General features: G+C 43.3%; 1 protein-coding gene across 1 annotated transcript in view; it reads right to left on the minus strand.

Moving 5' to 3' along the window:
• LOC118395709 (carnitine O-palmitoyltransferase 1, liver isoform-like) overlaps positions 1-14,524 on the minus strand; it is a 44,721-nt gene extending 30,197 nt beyond the window's left edge. The window contains exons 1-15 of the mRNA XM_052465895.1: positions 13,410-14,524; positions 13,061-13,249; positions 12,728-12,905; positions 11,709-12,565; positions 11,457-11,589; positions 8,418-8,577; positions 8,047-8,186; positions 7,720-7,891; positions 7,452-7,553; positions 7,155-7,292; positions 6,947-7,024; positions 6,746-6,853; positions 4,279-4,363; positions 3,883-4,078; positions 3,604-3,789 (exon numbers count right to left, since the gene is read on the minus strand). Of these exons, the coding sequence (XP_052321855.1) occupies positions 3,604-3,789; positions 3,883-4,078; positions 4,279-4,363; positions 6,746-6,853; positions 6,947-7,024; positions 7,155-7,292; positions 7,452-7,553; positions 7,720-7,891; positions 8,047-8,186; positions 8,418-8,558 (1,346 nt within the window). The 5' untranslated portion in view covers positions 8,559-8,577; positions 11,457-11,589; positions 11,709-12,565; ... (1 more) ...; positions 13,061-13,249; positions 13,410-14,524. The remainder of the gene's footprint in view (positions 1-3,603; positions 3,790-3,882; positions 4,079-4,278; positions 4,364-6,745; positions 6,854-6,946; positions 7,025-7,154; positions 7,293-7,451; positions 7,554-7,719; positions 7,892-8,046; positions 8,187-8,417; positions 8,578-11,456; positions 11,590-11,708; positions 12,566-12,727; positions 12,906-13,060; positions 13,250-13,409) is intronic.
• Positions 14,525-14,528: the final 4 nt, after the last annotated feature.

The following is a 14,528-nucleotide window of genomic DNA, read 5'->3' on the forward strand; positions in this document are numbered from 1 at the left end:
TCTCAACTGTCATAGAACTTCCCATTTGTCTCACCTGTCATAGAACTTCCCATTTGTCTCACCTGTCTCACCTGTCATAGAACTTCCCGTTTGTCTCACCTGTCATAGAACTTTCCGTTTGTCTCACCTGTCATAGAACTTCCCGTTTGTCTCACCTGTCATAGAACTTGCCATTTGTCTCACCTGTCATAACACTTCCCATTTGTCTCACCTGTCATAACACTTCCCATTTGTCTCACCTGTCATAACACTTCCCATTTGCCTCACCTGTCATAACACTTCCAATTTATCTCACCTGTCATTGTCTCACCTGTCATAACACTTCAACATTTGTCTCACCTGTCATAACACTTCCCATTTGTCTCACCTGTCATTGTCTCTCCTGTCATAGAACTTCCCATTTGTCTCACCTGTCATAGAACTTCCCGTTTGTCTCACCTGTCATAGAACTTCCCGTTTGTCTCACCTGTCATAACACTTCCCATTTGTCTCACCTGTCATAACACTTCCCATTTGTCTCACCTGTCATAGAACTTCCCATTTGTCTCAGCTGTCATAACACTTCCCATTTGTCTCACCTGTCATAACACTTCCCATTTGTCTCAGCTGTCATTGTCTCACCTGTCATAGAACTTCCCATTCGTCTCACCTGTCATAGAACTTCCCATTTGTCTCACCTGTCATAACACTTCCCATTTGTCTCACCTGTCATAGAACTTCCCATTTGTCTCACCTGTCATAACACTTCCCATTTGTCTCACCTGTCATAACACTTCCCATTTGTCTCACCTGTCATAACACTTCCCATTTGTCTCACCTGTCATAACACTTCCCATTTGTCTCACCTGTCATAACACTTCCCATTTGTCTCACCTGTCATAGAACTTCCCATTTGTCTCACCTGTCATAGAACTTCCCGTTTGTCTCACCTGTCATAGAACTTCCCGTTTGTCTCACCTGTCATAACACTTCCCATTTGTCTCACCTGTCATAACACTTCCCATTTGTCTCACCTGTCATAACACTTCCCATTTGTCTCACCTGTCATAACACTTCCCATTTGTCTCACCTGTCATAGAACTTCCCATTTGTCTCACCTGTCATAGAACTTTCCGTTTGTCTCACCTGTCATAGAACTTTCCGTTTGTCTCACCTGTCATAGAACTTCCCGTTTGTCTCACCTGTCATAGAACTTCCCGTTTGTCTCACCTGTCATAGAACTTCCCGTTTGTCTCACCTGTCATAGCACTTTCCGTTTGTCTCACCTGTCATAGAACTTCCCGTTTGTCTCACCTGTCATAGAACTTCCAGTTTGTCTCAACTGTCATAGAACTTCCCATTTGTCTCACCTGTCATAGAACTTCCCATTTGTCTCACCTGTCTCACCTGTCATAGAACTTCCCGTTTGTCTCACCTGTCATAGAACTTTCCGTTTGTCTCACCTGTCATAGAACTTCCCGTTTGTCTCACCTGTCATAGAACTTCCCGTTTGTCTCACCTGTCATAGAACTTCCAGTTTGTCTCAACTGTCATAGAACTTCCCATTTGTCTCACCTGTCATAGAACTTCCCATTTGTCTCACCTGTCATAGAACTTCCCATTTGTCTCACCTGTCATAGAACTTCCCATTTGTCTCACCTGTCATAACACTTCCCATTTGTCTCACCTGTCATAACACTTCCCATTTGTCTCACCTGTCATAACACTTGCCATTTGTCTCACCTGTCATAGAACTTCCCATTTGTCTCATCTGTCATATAACTTCCCATTCGTCTCACCTGTCATAGAACTTCCAATTTGTCTCACCTGTCATTGTCTCACTTGTCATAGAACTTCCCATTTGTCTCACCTGTCATAGAACTTCCCATTTGTCTCACCTGTCATAGAACTTCCCATTTGTCTCACTTGTCATAGAACTTCCCATTTGTCTCACCTGTCATATAACTTCGCATTCGTCTCACCTGTCATAGAACTTCCAATTTGTCTCACCTGTCATAACACTTCCCATTTGTCTCACCTGTCATAACACTTCCCATTTGTCTCACCTGTCATAGAACTTGCCATTTGTCTCACCTGTCATAACACTTCCCATTTGTCTCACCTGTCATAACACTTCCCATTTGTCTCACCTGTCATAACACTTCCCATTTGTCTCACCTGTCATAACACTTCCCATTTGCCTCACCTGTCATAACACTTCCCATTTATCTCACCTGTCATTGTCTCACCTGTCATAACACTTCAACATTTGTCTCACCTGTCATAACACTTCCCATTTGTCTCACCTGTCATTGTCTCTCCTGTCATAGAACTTCCCATTTGTCTCACCTGTCATAGAACTTCCCGTTTGTCTCACCTGTCATAACACTTCCCATTTGTCTCACCTGTCATAGAACTTCCCATTTGTCTCAGCTGTCATAACACTTCCCATTTGTCTCACCTGTCATAACACTTCCCATTTGTCTCAGCTGTCATTGTCTCACCTGTCATAGAACTTCCCATTCGTCTCACCTGTCATAGAACTTCCCATTTGTCTCACCTGTCATAACACTTCCCATTTGTCTCACCTGTCATAGAACTTCCCATTTGTCTCACCTGTCATAACACTTCCCATTTGTCTCACCTGTCATAACACTTCCCATTTGTCTCACCTGTCATAACACTTCCCATTTGTCTCACCTGTCATAACACTTCCCATTTGTCTCACCTGTCATAACACTTCCCATTTGTCTCACCTGTCATAGAACTTCCCATTTGTCTCACCTGTCATAGAACTTCCCGTTTGTCTCACCTGTCATAGAACTTCCCGTTTGTCTCACCTGTCATAACACTTCCCATTTGTCTCACCTGTCATAACACTTCCCATTTGTCTCACCTGTCATAACACTTCCCATTTGTCTCACCTGTCATAACACTTCCCATTTGTCTCACCTGTCATAGAACTTCCCATTTGTCTCACCTGTCATAGAACTTCCCATTTGTCTCACCTGTCATAGAACTTTCCGTTTGTCTCACCTGTCATAGAACTTCCCGTTTGTCTCACTTGTCAAAGAACTTCCCGTTTGTCTCACCTGTCATAGAACTTCCCGTTTGTCTCACCTGTCATAGAACTTCCCGTTTGTCTCACCTGTCATAGCACTTTCCGTTTGTCTCACCTGTCATAGAACTTCCCGTTTGTCTCACCTGTCATAGAACTTCCAGTTTGTCTCAACTGTCATAGAACTTCCCATTTGTCTCACCTGTCATAGAACTTCCCATTTGTCTCACCTGTCATAGAACTTCCCATTTGTCTCACCTGTCATAGAACTTTCCGTTTGTCTCACCTGTCATAGAACTTCCCGTTTGTCTCACCTGTCATAGAACTTCCCATTTGTCTCACCTGTCATAGAACTTCCCGTTTGTCTCACCTGTCATAGAACTTCCCATTTGTCTCACCTGTCATAGAACTTCCCGTTTGTCTCACCTGTCATAGAACTTCCAGTTTGTCTCAACTGTCATAGAACTTCCCATTTGTCTCACCTGTCATAGAACTTCCCATTTGTCTCACCTGTCATAGAACTTCCCATTTGTCTCACCTGTCATAGAACTTCCCATTTGTCTCACCTGTCATAACACTTCCCGTGCAGCAGGGACTTGGCGTACAGGTCCAATGATCTCAGCTTGTCAGGGTCGTAACCGTGTGCCTCGTCGTCAAGGGTGAGGAAGAAGGCTGACGTCTCGATGGCCTCCAGAGAGGCTTTGTTAACACCCTGACTGAAGTACTTCAGACGAGACCGCGCCCAAGGAACTCTGGGAGAGGATAAGAGGTGAACATTTTACTTCTGATGTGTGTGTGTGAGGAAGGAGGGGAGGTTGCGCTTTCGTGCCTATATGTGTGTATACCTGTTGCCGGCTGTGAGGGCAGCCAGTTTGAGTTCCCCAGGCTGTGGCTCCGTGGTGTCGTCGAGGATCCTCTGGAACTGAGTCTCCAGCTCAGAGGGCCAGAGGTGACGCCCCCCGTAGTACAGCCACACCTTAAAGAAGCGTCCCTTATGGTACACCACCAGGTGCTTCCGGTCACTAAGGTGCTGAACAAAGTCTGGACCAAGGAGTAGGAGAGGGGGTGAGGACATAGAACATTATAAGGGGTTGGGGAATGCACACTTCTCTTGAATGAAAGTTTTTGTTTAAGATGGTCAGAAGATGTGTCTGACACAAACTCGTGTTCATATTGATTCATGAAACTACCCAGCGATAGTTTGATAGTGTTATGCCCCAAGAAGGCAGCAGTGTGCTCACCTGTCTCTATGCCAGGGATACGTGTGGTGTTGAACATCCTCTCCATTTGATAGGAACACATGGGCACCACCCCCAGAGCCCTCAACTAGAGAGAGAGTATGCCAAACAAAAACCATTGACTGCAAAGATGAACAAACCATACAACTCTATGCACAAGGACTACATTTAAAAGTCCAAAGCAGCCATTTTTATCACCACAACAAATCATTTCTGGGTAACAATTAAGTAACTTAATCTAACCACTAGGTGGGGGGTAGTCTAGTGGTTAGAGCGTTGGGCCAGTAACTGAAAGGTTGCTGGATTGAATCCCCTAGCTGACAAGGTAAAAATCTGTTGTTCTGCCCCTGAACAAGGCAGTTAACCCACTGTTCCCTGGTAGGCTGTCATTGTAAACAAGAATTTGTTCTTAACTGACTTCACTAGTTAAATAAAATAAAATAAATGTATAAATCTTACTACTATGCTTGGTCAGAAAAAGCTTCTTAGCAAGGAGCAATTTCTCAAGCAGGAATTTCACTAGGACTGTCTGGGAGTGGTCTGAGTGGGGAGGGGAAAACTGAAAACGAGCTATTAATGGAATCCCACCAAAATATGCTGACAAAAACTCTTAAATATCTACTCCGAATTATGATTCAAAGATCTTTGCAGAAAGAATCGGGTGACAGCTATGATATGACCACTTGATTTTGGAAAACATATATTTTGGTTAGTGAAGTGGAATAACAGCCGGTGGTAACATAACATAATGGGTCCAGTTCATGACACGTTTTAATCACTTAATATATCATCAACCAAATTGTTATCAGTAAAAACACTAACTATTTGGTAGGTCTACCTTGACTTTTTACCCCTGTGAACTTTAATTATATATTTTCTTTTTTATCTCAAAGATATGTGGGTATTTGGTCACAGTAATACAATATATATTAATTAACCTTTTGAAACTAGGGGGCACTATTTTCATTTTTAGAAAAATAACGTTCCCAAAGTAAACCACCTTTTTCTCAGGACCAGATGCTAGAATATGCATATAATTGACAGCTTAGGATAGAAAACACTCTAAAGTTTCCAAAACTGTCTAAATATTGTCTGTGAGTATAACAGAACTGATATTGCAGGCGAAAGCCTAAGAAAAATCCAATCAGGAAGTGACTCATGTTTTGAAACCGTTGTCTTCCTATGCACCCCTATTGGCCACTGAAAGAGATATCAACCAGATTCCTTTTTCTACGTATTCCCTAAAGTGTCTACAGCATTATGACGTAGTTTCACGCCTTTATGTTGAAGAATGAGCGTAAACGACTACATTGCGTAAGAGGCCAGCTGAGTGATCTCAGAGTGATTATTGCGTAAAAGACAGAGGTAGTCATTTTTCCTCTCGGTCCTACTGAAAAGCCTATTGTCCCGGTTGATATATTATGGAATAGATATTTGAAAAACACCTTGAGGATTGATGATAAAAAACGTTTGCCATGTTTCTGTCGATATTATGGATATAATTTGATTTTTTTCCCCGGTGTTGTCGTGACCACTATTTCCGGTCTCAACATAAAGTGACAAACAAATGGAGGAATTTTGGGTATAAAAATAATCTTTATGGAACAAAAGGAACATTTGCTGTCTAACTGGGAGTCTCGTTAGTGGAAACATCAGAAGATCATCAAAGGTAAACGGTTAATTTGATTGCTTTTCTGATTTTCGTGACCAAGCTTCCTGCTGCTAGCTGGACATAATGCTATGCTAGGCTATCAATAAACTTACACAAACGCTTGTCTTGCTTTGGCTGTAAAGCATAATTTCAAAATCTGAGATGACAGGGTGATTAACAAAAGGCTAAGCTGTGTTTAACTATATTTCACTTGTGATTCGTGACTATTAATATTTTCTAGTAATATCTTTTGACCGTTGCGCTATGCTAATTAGTGTAGTTGATGACAATTCTCCCGGATCCGGGATGGGTAGTTCTAAGAGTTAAACTTACAGAAGGCAAATCATTTCTGCAAAACAAAATATAAGTGTTGATATTTGTTATTGTGTTTTTATGTATTTCTAATACCTTAAATACTTTTTCTGATAGATGTTTTCTAGGACCTCTTTTCCATGAGTTTGACCAAAGATCTAAGCCTTTGCTTATTCCTAATTTTTAGCAGGGAAAATGTATATATGCCTTAATTCTTCAAAAAATAGACTCTTAGCTTTCATTTGACACCAAATTTGATGTGTTCCTATGGACTTCATATGTTAGTGCTCATGGGGCATTTGAAATGCCCTGAGACCAGAAACAAGTCGAAGGCAGTGGGAGGAGGATTTAGGTTAACAGAGAAGGAGGGAGATGACCTGGGTTATTTAAGTGGTAGAGAGAGGGCTGAGGGCCAAATGGGAAATGGGGGAGGGACCTGAATACTCTCAAGGGTACAAAGAGGAAGAGAGAGGGGGTGAGAGAGACAGAGAGAGGGGTACTCGTTACCGGTGCATGTTCTCCTCTCTCTAGTTTGCGTCGGTACTGCAGCATAGCGTGAACCACATTCCCTGCCCGAGCTGCCTGTCTGTGTGTGGGAATCACGTACAGCAGATCCTAAAGCAGATCATCAAATACATCATTAGGTAAAGGTTACATCTCGAGCAATGCCATGTTCCCTGTATGAGTACCCATATAGACATGTCTTACCATGGCGTAGAAGTTACTGTTGACCATGATGGGACTCCTGCCTCTCAGGTAGATGTACTCCTCCCACCAATCACTCACCTGTAAAAACATAATCTATTACAATCATTTGTTCTAAAGAGCACTTTGAGCACTCACCAAAACAACTTAATAAATAAAGTTACCACATTATCGTTTCATGTAACCTGACATCACACTTCAGAATACGTACGTAGTTAGTAGCCCACCAGGATTTGAGGATGAGGTATTTCTGGAGTTTGGGTGCCTCATCTCTCTTGAAGTCATTGGCCACCACCTCCATCTGGTTGTACTGCTCATCATCCAGCAGGGGGCGCACTGACTCCAGGTACTGCAAGGTCACAAAGCGATTATATGATATAATACTGATATGTAGTGTACATATATGGTTCTACACTGGTCCTGGTCCATCACTTTCCTGAAAAAATTTGATCAGTTTCATATTGTTTTTAATCTAAGCATATGAGACACATAACCCCCTCTCTCTCACCCTGGTTATGGTGTCGTCCACGCTAGGCACAGGTAGTCTGGGTAGGGAGGCCTGGAAGCTGTAGAGGAGAGGTCTGCGCCCAGAGAACATCTTGACCAGACTCTGAAGAGAAACAACACAACAGAATGACTGGGTTAATTGTCAGAATAATCAAATACTCATAAATGACAATAAGAGCTCAGAAAATATATTGTCTTGATTCTGAACTATAAGTGAGCTGCTCTTTTGGTCATGTTTCTATTGAAATAGAGACATTTGACAGACGTACCAGCCAGAGTTTGGTGCAGAAGCTCATTTTGCCGTGGGACTCAAAGATCCAGGCGTGGTAGGAGAGAAGGGCCTTGAGAATGTACCTCAGCATGAGGATGAGAGAGAGCCACAGGCCCGTGGCAAACAGGATTGCACTCAGCACTGTCTGGGTCTGCACTGTCATGTAGTCACTGGAGAGAGGAGAGAACCTCACATCTAAATAATGTTTATTGTCCTTTAACAGGACATTCTATCAACGGATACCAACAGTTACAGACTTAATCTGAAAAAATATGCATCGCTCTTCCCCAATGCCTCTTCATCATTAAATTATTTGCTCACTGACCTGACAGGCAGGGTCCTCTTGATGGTATCTATCATTCCCAGTGATGGGTCTATCCTGGCATACATGGTGCTCATGATGGCTATCACAGCAATCAGCCAACTGGATGGGCTGGCAGGGTAGACTCCTGTCAATATCCCATTCTGAAATAAGATAATTTTATGTTAATTTAGATAGTTAGCCTACAAACAGACCAACAAGGCTATTCCTGGATGTGCTAGCCTATGTCCCAGCCAAGCACTAGGCTACACACACCTGATTCAATCAAGGCCATAATAATAACTTGAATCAGTTGTTTTAGTGCTGGACTGCAACAAAAACCAGGTTCAGGTTTGGTAATGACTGTAGGGCTACTTAATCATTCGAAAACAAACCTTAAATCTTATGGCCCGCTTTATCCATGATGTCACTCCTGACAGGTAGATGTGTTTGAGTACCTCGCGGCTCAGGTGGAGGTCGATGCCATCTGGGGTGACGGTGAACTGGAAGCCAACCGCCTGATGTGCCTCCGCCATCCCGGTGACGTTGAAGACCCTGTTAAGAGAGATAGATAGACAGGGACGTTGAACTTCAATTGTTTACACATGTGAATTTATTTTAAAATGTTTGCTCTTGCACAATTATCAAACCAAACAAACTTTAGGCTAATGGATGGATGTGGGAATCAAAGTCAACCCTTAATCAATTTCTGGTGAGAGAAACAGGGCTGCATTACCACATTTGCTACCTTCTTTTTTGTTGTTGTTGCAGTTTTAAAGCTAATTTCCTGGAATTCTACACATTTTGCCATTGCTTATGAGGTGTTCATATGCCATCTCAGGGGCCCCATGGCACATGCCCTGCGTGCGCGTTCGGTAATCCGGCCCTCTTGTAATTTCAGGGATTTGTTAAATATTTTCTAACCATGTGGAGGTCATAAATCTGTTTATGTTGTGGCCCGGTTGACTGAAAAGTGGGCTTGAATTTCTTTTTCCATGTCATATGACGGGCCAGCAGCTAAGTGGGGCAAAGTTGAAATGACAGATATAGCCTAGGCTACTGGCATGCGCTCAGATGTAGGACTGGTTTAAAAATATAAACACTGCAGACTAGGAAGAGCATGCGAGGTCTACTACACCACAAACCACATAATGAAACATTTTGCAAGGTGAATTCATAAAAACATATTCCAATAAATAGGCTTTGTGCCACAAGGAGCCTACACAATTACTAACTTTTGGCTTGCTTTGTTTGTCAAACATCTGAAATGCACAATAGCCAGCACCAACAACAAATCCATATGGTATCCAACTATACTAGGCTACAGTATTACATACATTAGTGTGTCATGGACAGCTACAGTAGCCTAAGAAATGACACATTATAGCAATCTAAAAACCAAACATGAAGTAATTCCATACCTTTTTGCTTAGGGATTCAATTCAAGCTTGCTGAAGTGAAACAGAAGAAGGCCTTGACTGTGGTTTCTCTCAGTGGAATTCCTCTGGACTGGGGCTGAACCTCTCTGTGTTCTGTGTGTGATTCCTATGCCCTTGAAGTGGCTTTCCTCAGGTACTGAGAGCAATGCTATCCCCTATGCTTTCTCCCTCCCCTCTCCCCCTCTCTCTCTGTACTTCCCCTATGCCCCCCCCCCCCTCTCAGACTTTTCTATCTGTAACTGGACACTATCTAGAGCTAGACTGTAACCTCACGTGTCTGCTGACCACAGTGTTCAAACCCCTACAGAGTACACTTATAAATACATTATGTTGATTCATCAATCTATTTACATATATATTAAGTGTCATTCAGGGCAACCAGTGACAAATGGTTCATTAATAATGAATAGTTATAAGGCATGTTTTGAGGCAAGTTTCATCTCGCTGTCTCTCGGTAAGCAGTGCGTCTATAGTGGCTATGTCATGTAATAACCCACCATGTTCCCTTTTAATGTCACTACACTTGTGGATATCTCACTCACTGTTTCTCTCATTAGTTAAGATCAATGGCTTTATGTTTCAAATATGTTTAACCTCTATTTCACAAAAACATTTGTCACAAAGTGCTTATTAGTAAGTAAAACCCCCAAAAAGAGTAAACAAAGGCAACGGTGGGAAAGGCAAACTCCATATGAATTCTTTAAAAGGACGGAAACGAGATTGGGAGCCCATCCTCCTCTGGGTAGAGATTTAAAGCATGTACAGATCGGTAGTATTGTCGATTGTCTGCCAGCTGAGAGTACTTAGCCCCTCTGAACAGAGTTCCGAACGTAATTTGCAAATCGAGCCAAACCGATTCGATATGTAGAAACGGGAGAAAATTATTTTTTTATATACGCATTATATTACACAACGCGCCGTCACCAAGTGAACGAATGGCAAACAAATTACCCCCTACTGTACCGACAATTGTCTGGTGAGTTTTCTCCTTTAGACTACTTTAGTTCAAGATGTCATTAAAGGCAGAGCGAAAGCATGGCTTCTGACACAGAACGGGTACAGTCCTCATATAGTAATTTTTTATTTATTTAACTAGGCAAGTCAGTTAAGAACAAATTCTTATTTTCAATGAAGGCCTAGGAACAGTGGGTTAACTGCCTGTTCAGGGGCAGAACAACATATTTGTACCTTGTCAGCTCGGGGATATGAACTTGCAACTTTTCGGTTACTAGGCCAACGCTCTAACCACTAGGCTACCCTGCCGCCCCAGAAAAGGCCCACGTTACCTTTTTCCAGATACGCTCACTAAAAATCTGGGCCTGAACCCCAAACAGAGCAAACCAAGGCAAATCAGATTGATTGATGAACGTTTGTGTCAGAAGGAGAGTTGAAGTAGGACTTCATAGCGGGTGCTTCATAGCGGGTGCAGATGGGTAGAGGAGGGAGGACAGTGAGAGAGAGGGAGTGACGATCCAGCATTACAGCAGTGCTGTGTTCTATACCTGGCATGTATACCTGGTCACCCAACACTGTCCCTTGTCCAGTGTGGAAGGACCACCAGAGGGCAGGCTGGGCTCACGGATAGTAGCCCAACAAGGCATGGGAGACAAGGTAGCCAGAGGCAATTAAGCACAGCTGACGGTACTAATGACATATTCTCCTTCCCCTATAAGAGAGAGTATGGAACCAGCAGAGAAGGGGTCAAAACTATCTCTGGAAGATGGCCACCGAGACAGAGGAGCTAACCATGAAGACGGTGACAATCCTGTGACTTTTGTTGTATTTTAAAGATAGTCGTATTGTGTTCCTGTTAAATCTGGAGAAGAAGATGTATGTTTTGTCCTTGGGAGATTTTCATTGATTATGTTGGAGTGTTTGTGTTGCCCAAATGCCCTCAATAGAGAACCTACTCCTGACTCGTTTATTCCACCTTTCCGCTTTAGAGTGACGCCCAATTACTTGGTCCGCTCACACCAGCTAACGCCACCTTCTCACCTTCTCAGCCCCTTTCACCTAGGACCAATAACTCTCTGAGTTATTTCCTCCAATCACAAACAGCCCAGGAAGTAGAGACTGGGAAGGTCAACAGTGGCTTTGGTTAGGGTAGGGAGCAGCTCAGACCACAATTCTGGGAAAGAGAGAGAGAACAGGTGTGTGTGTGTAAGGTGGTTCAATGCTGTTATTCATTAGATTGCAGATTGCAATTGACCAACATGTAAGGTTGAAATTAACAACTCCACTCACTACCTGAGACAAGACTGTTTGACCTTGCCTGGAGTCATACTGTAGTGGCAGCTTTTCTCCAGTCCTCTGGATGTTCCCCAGGACATAGAGACAGGGGCCCAGGCTTGTGGCCAGAGGGAGGTCATGGGACAGGAACAGGGTGAACTGAAAGTCAGAGGCAGAAAGGAGACAACAAACCTGCAGTGGAGCACACACACACACCTATGGTTGGACAGAGTTAGTTCAACTCGAGTTCACTATTTGCAATTTTAGTGCACACATTTTTTTGTTATCGTGATTAATCGCATTGTCTGAAAGTGTTGAAAATAGAACGAAAACATCCAAAATACATCATGCATACAGCTAAAAACCACAATGTGATGTCCAAACAAGTTGACATTGAGGTTAAAGAACATGTGTTTTATCAATTTACCTGATTTGAATTATTGTTACTTTGGACAAAATCAAGACATCAATATTCTTGTAATGCTTTTTGTATAAAAAATGTACTTGTGTGTAGGCAAAAGGTAGACATTTGTAGAGCCACAATCTTGATGTGGCCATTGCATGCTATGAAGGGGTTGTACCTAAAGAAGGCCATTTTAAACTCCCAGACCCTCTTGGCCCATTGCCTGTAGCCCCCAATGAGGTAGATGTAGTTGAATAGAATCACTACAGTGAAGCACCACTTATCAGCCATGAAGAGGAGCTCTGTTATTGGATGCCAGTCACCGGTGACCTCTGACCCATCCAGGGTGAAGAGGTGGCGGCCGGCTTCTGGGTCCAGGAGTTCAGGTTCTCCTTCCTCATGCTGCAGAGCCAGAGCTCACCCTGCTACCTCAAGAGAGGTCAGTTCAGCCATGCCTTCAGCCGGCAGACACCTGGCAATGCATTCACAATATGAATAAACAGTTTTCAATTGAAAGGAGAGTTCACTCCTTGCAATTTAAGATGATTTATTTGGTGTGGAACTTGAAACCCATCAAGTAGGCTGATTGAGGTCAGGTTTGGGGGGAATGGGGGTACAGTATGTCATGCTGCACCTGGTGAGGTGAGGCAGCTCCAGCAGGTGCCTGCTGAGGTAGAAGAACACAGTCGTCTCCAGCTCAGTACAGCAGATGTCCCGGGCTAGAGCCAGGTAGGACAGGCAGGTGTCTGGGGTTAGAACACCTGACAGGGCCAAAAGGCACTGCGACACCAAGGTCTCAGCCAGCTGCCCACCTCCAGAGTCAGACAGAAAGAGAGCATTGCCACATTAGAAACATTACAACCTTACAAACAATAAATTGCTTGTGCTGTGTGTGATGTGCCAGCCTGGGCCAGATGAATTTCCATGAATGGAAAATGAAGTATGATATATGAGGAATAATACCCACTTAGATGTGTTCTCCCAGCTCCTCCTGAGGAACGCTGAAGTCATTCCAGAAGCAGAATTCTAGAAGGGAGTGGAAGACTGAGAAGGGAATGTGGTCCAGGAGATTCAGGCTCTCTGAGGTCTCTCTCATACTGGGCTGGGGCATGGCTCTGAAGTACTCATTACAGTCAGACAGACGACCCAGGCTTACCTTATACACAGAGATGGAAGGTTAGCGTTGTCATTATGTCAAGCTATGGAAAAATGCTGCAAAGTCTGATGGGACACACTACATAATGGAGAAGTGAGCGTTACCCTTTCTAAAGGCAATGCAGGGATGATGTGATGACATACAGTAGCTGTTAACTTACGTGGAAGGTATGTGTGCTGGTCTGCACTGTAACCATGGTTCCGCTCCATGGTCATAGGTATGATATGCCTCATTGGTCTGCCACTCCTCTGACACCCTGTCCTTCACCTGAGTCACCTGATGTCAGCCAGGTGTGTGGCACTGAGAAGGGCGTTCGCAACACCCTCTCTAAAGCATACTTCAACCACCCGCTGATCCACAGCAGCACAACTGTTACACACTGTCTGAGAAGACTCATCATACTGAGGAGACGAGATTTCCTACGGGTGCGATCGTACATTTAAATTGCCTACAGTGTGTCAGAGTGCTCTCTGGGTCGTTGGTAAATTGAGGGTTGTCAGATTGTCTGTTCGTAAATTGAGCGTTTCGGAGCACAAACTGGGCGCTCTGGCCGAGGAATAGGGTTGATCCAAGCATTGACCTCACGACAGTCAAGTGCCCAAGGTAATTGGCTAAAGCTGGCTAGCTCGCTAGCTACTTCCAGACACAAATGAGAGAACACCGCACTCTATTTTATTCTCCTTAGTAGATCTGGTTAGTCTATTTTCATGTTATCTAGATTGTTAGTGACGAACTGTGCTACTGGGAACAATTTAATTGCAATTCTACTGACACCAGTCATATTCAACAGGTGTTGAGCGTTCATAAATTCATCAGATATTCTGCACTCTGGCACACTCAGACGAGAGTGCGCAGAAATCAGAGTAGCTAGCCAGAGTTGAATTTACAAGTGCACCCTAATATTAAAAGGGACCTACCTTTCTTGTACAGAACTTTCTCTTAAAACAGTGTTGGGACTTGTCAAAAATCTGTATAATTTCTTAAAGAATTATGTAATACTTTTGAACAATTATGCTAATATTGTAGTTATATTTGTCACAGGAAGAGAAACGGGCCTACACTCGACACCAACTGTGAGAAACAGATATTTAACCTTAGATCCTGGAAACATCCTGCTAGAGAGAACAAGGAGAAGCGCTAACATTATACAGAAACAATCCAGAGCACGATGGAAAATTAACAGACATGTATCTCCTTGATAGGTAGCAGCTCAGAGTAACTTGTCTGATAAGTTACAGACCGGCAGTTATAAGACTGGCCTGAACACCACACACCAGTG

This window comes from Oncorhynchus keta, chromosome 17 (assembly GCF_023373465.1).
Source record: "Oncorhynchus keta strain PuntledgeMale-10-30-2019 chromosome 17, Oket_V2, whole genome shotgun sequence".
Classification (NCBI taxonomy): domain Eukaryota; kingdom Metazoa; phylum Chordata; class Actinopteri; order Salmoniformes; family Salmonidae; genus Oncorhynchus; species Oncorhynchus keta.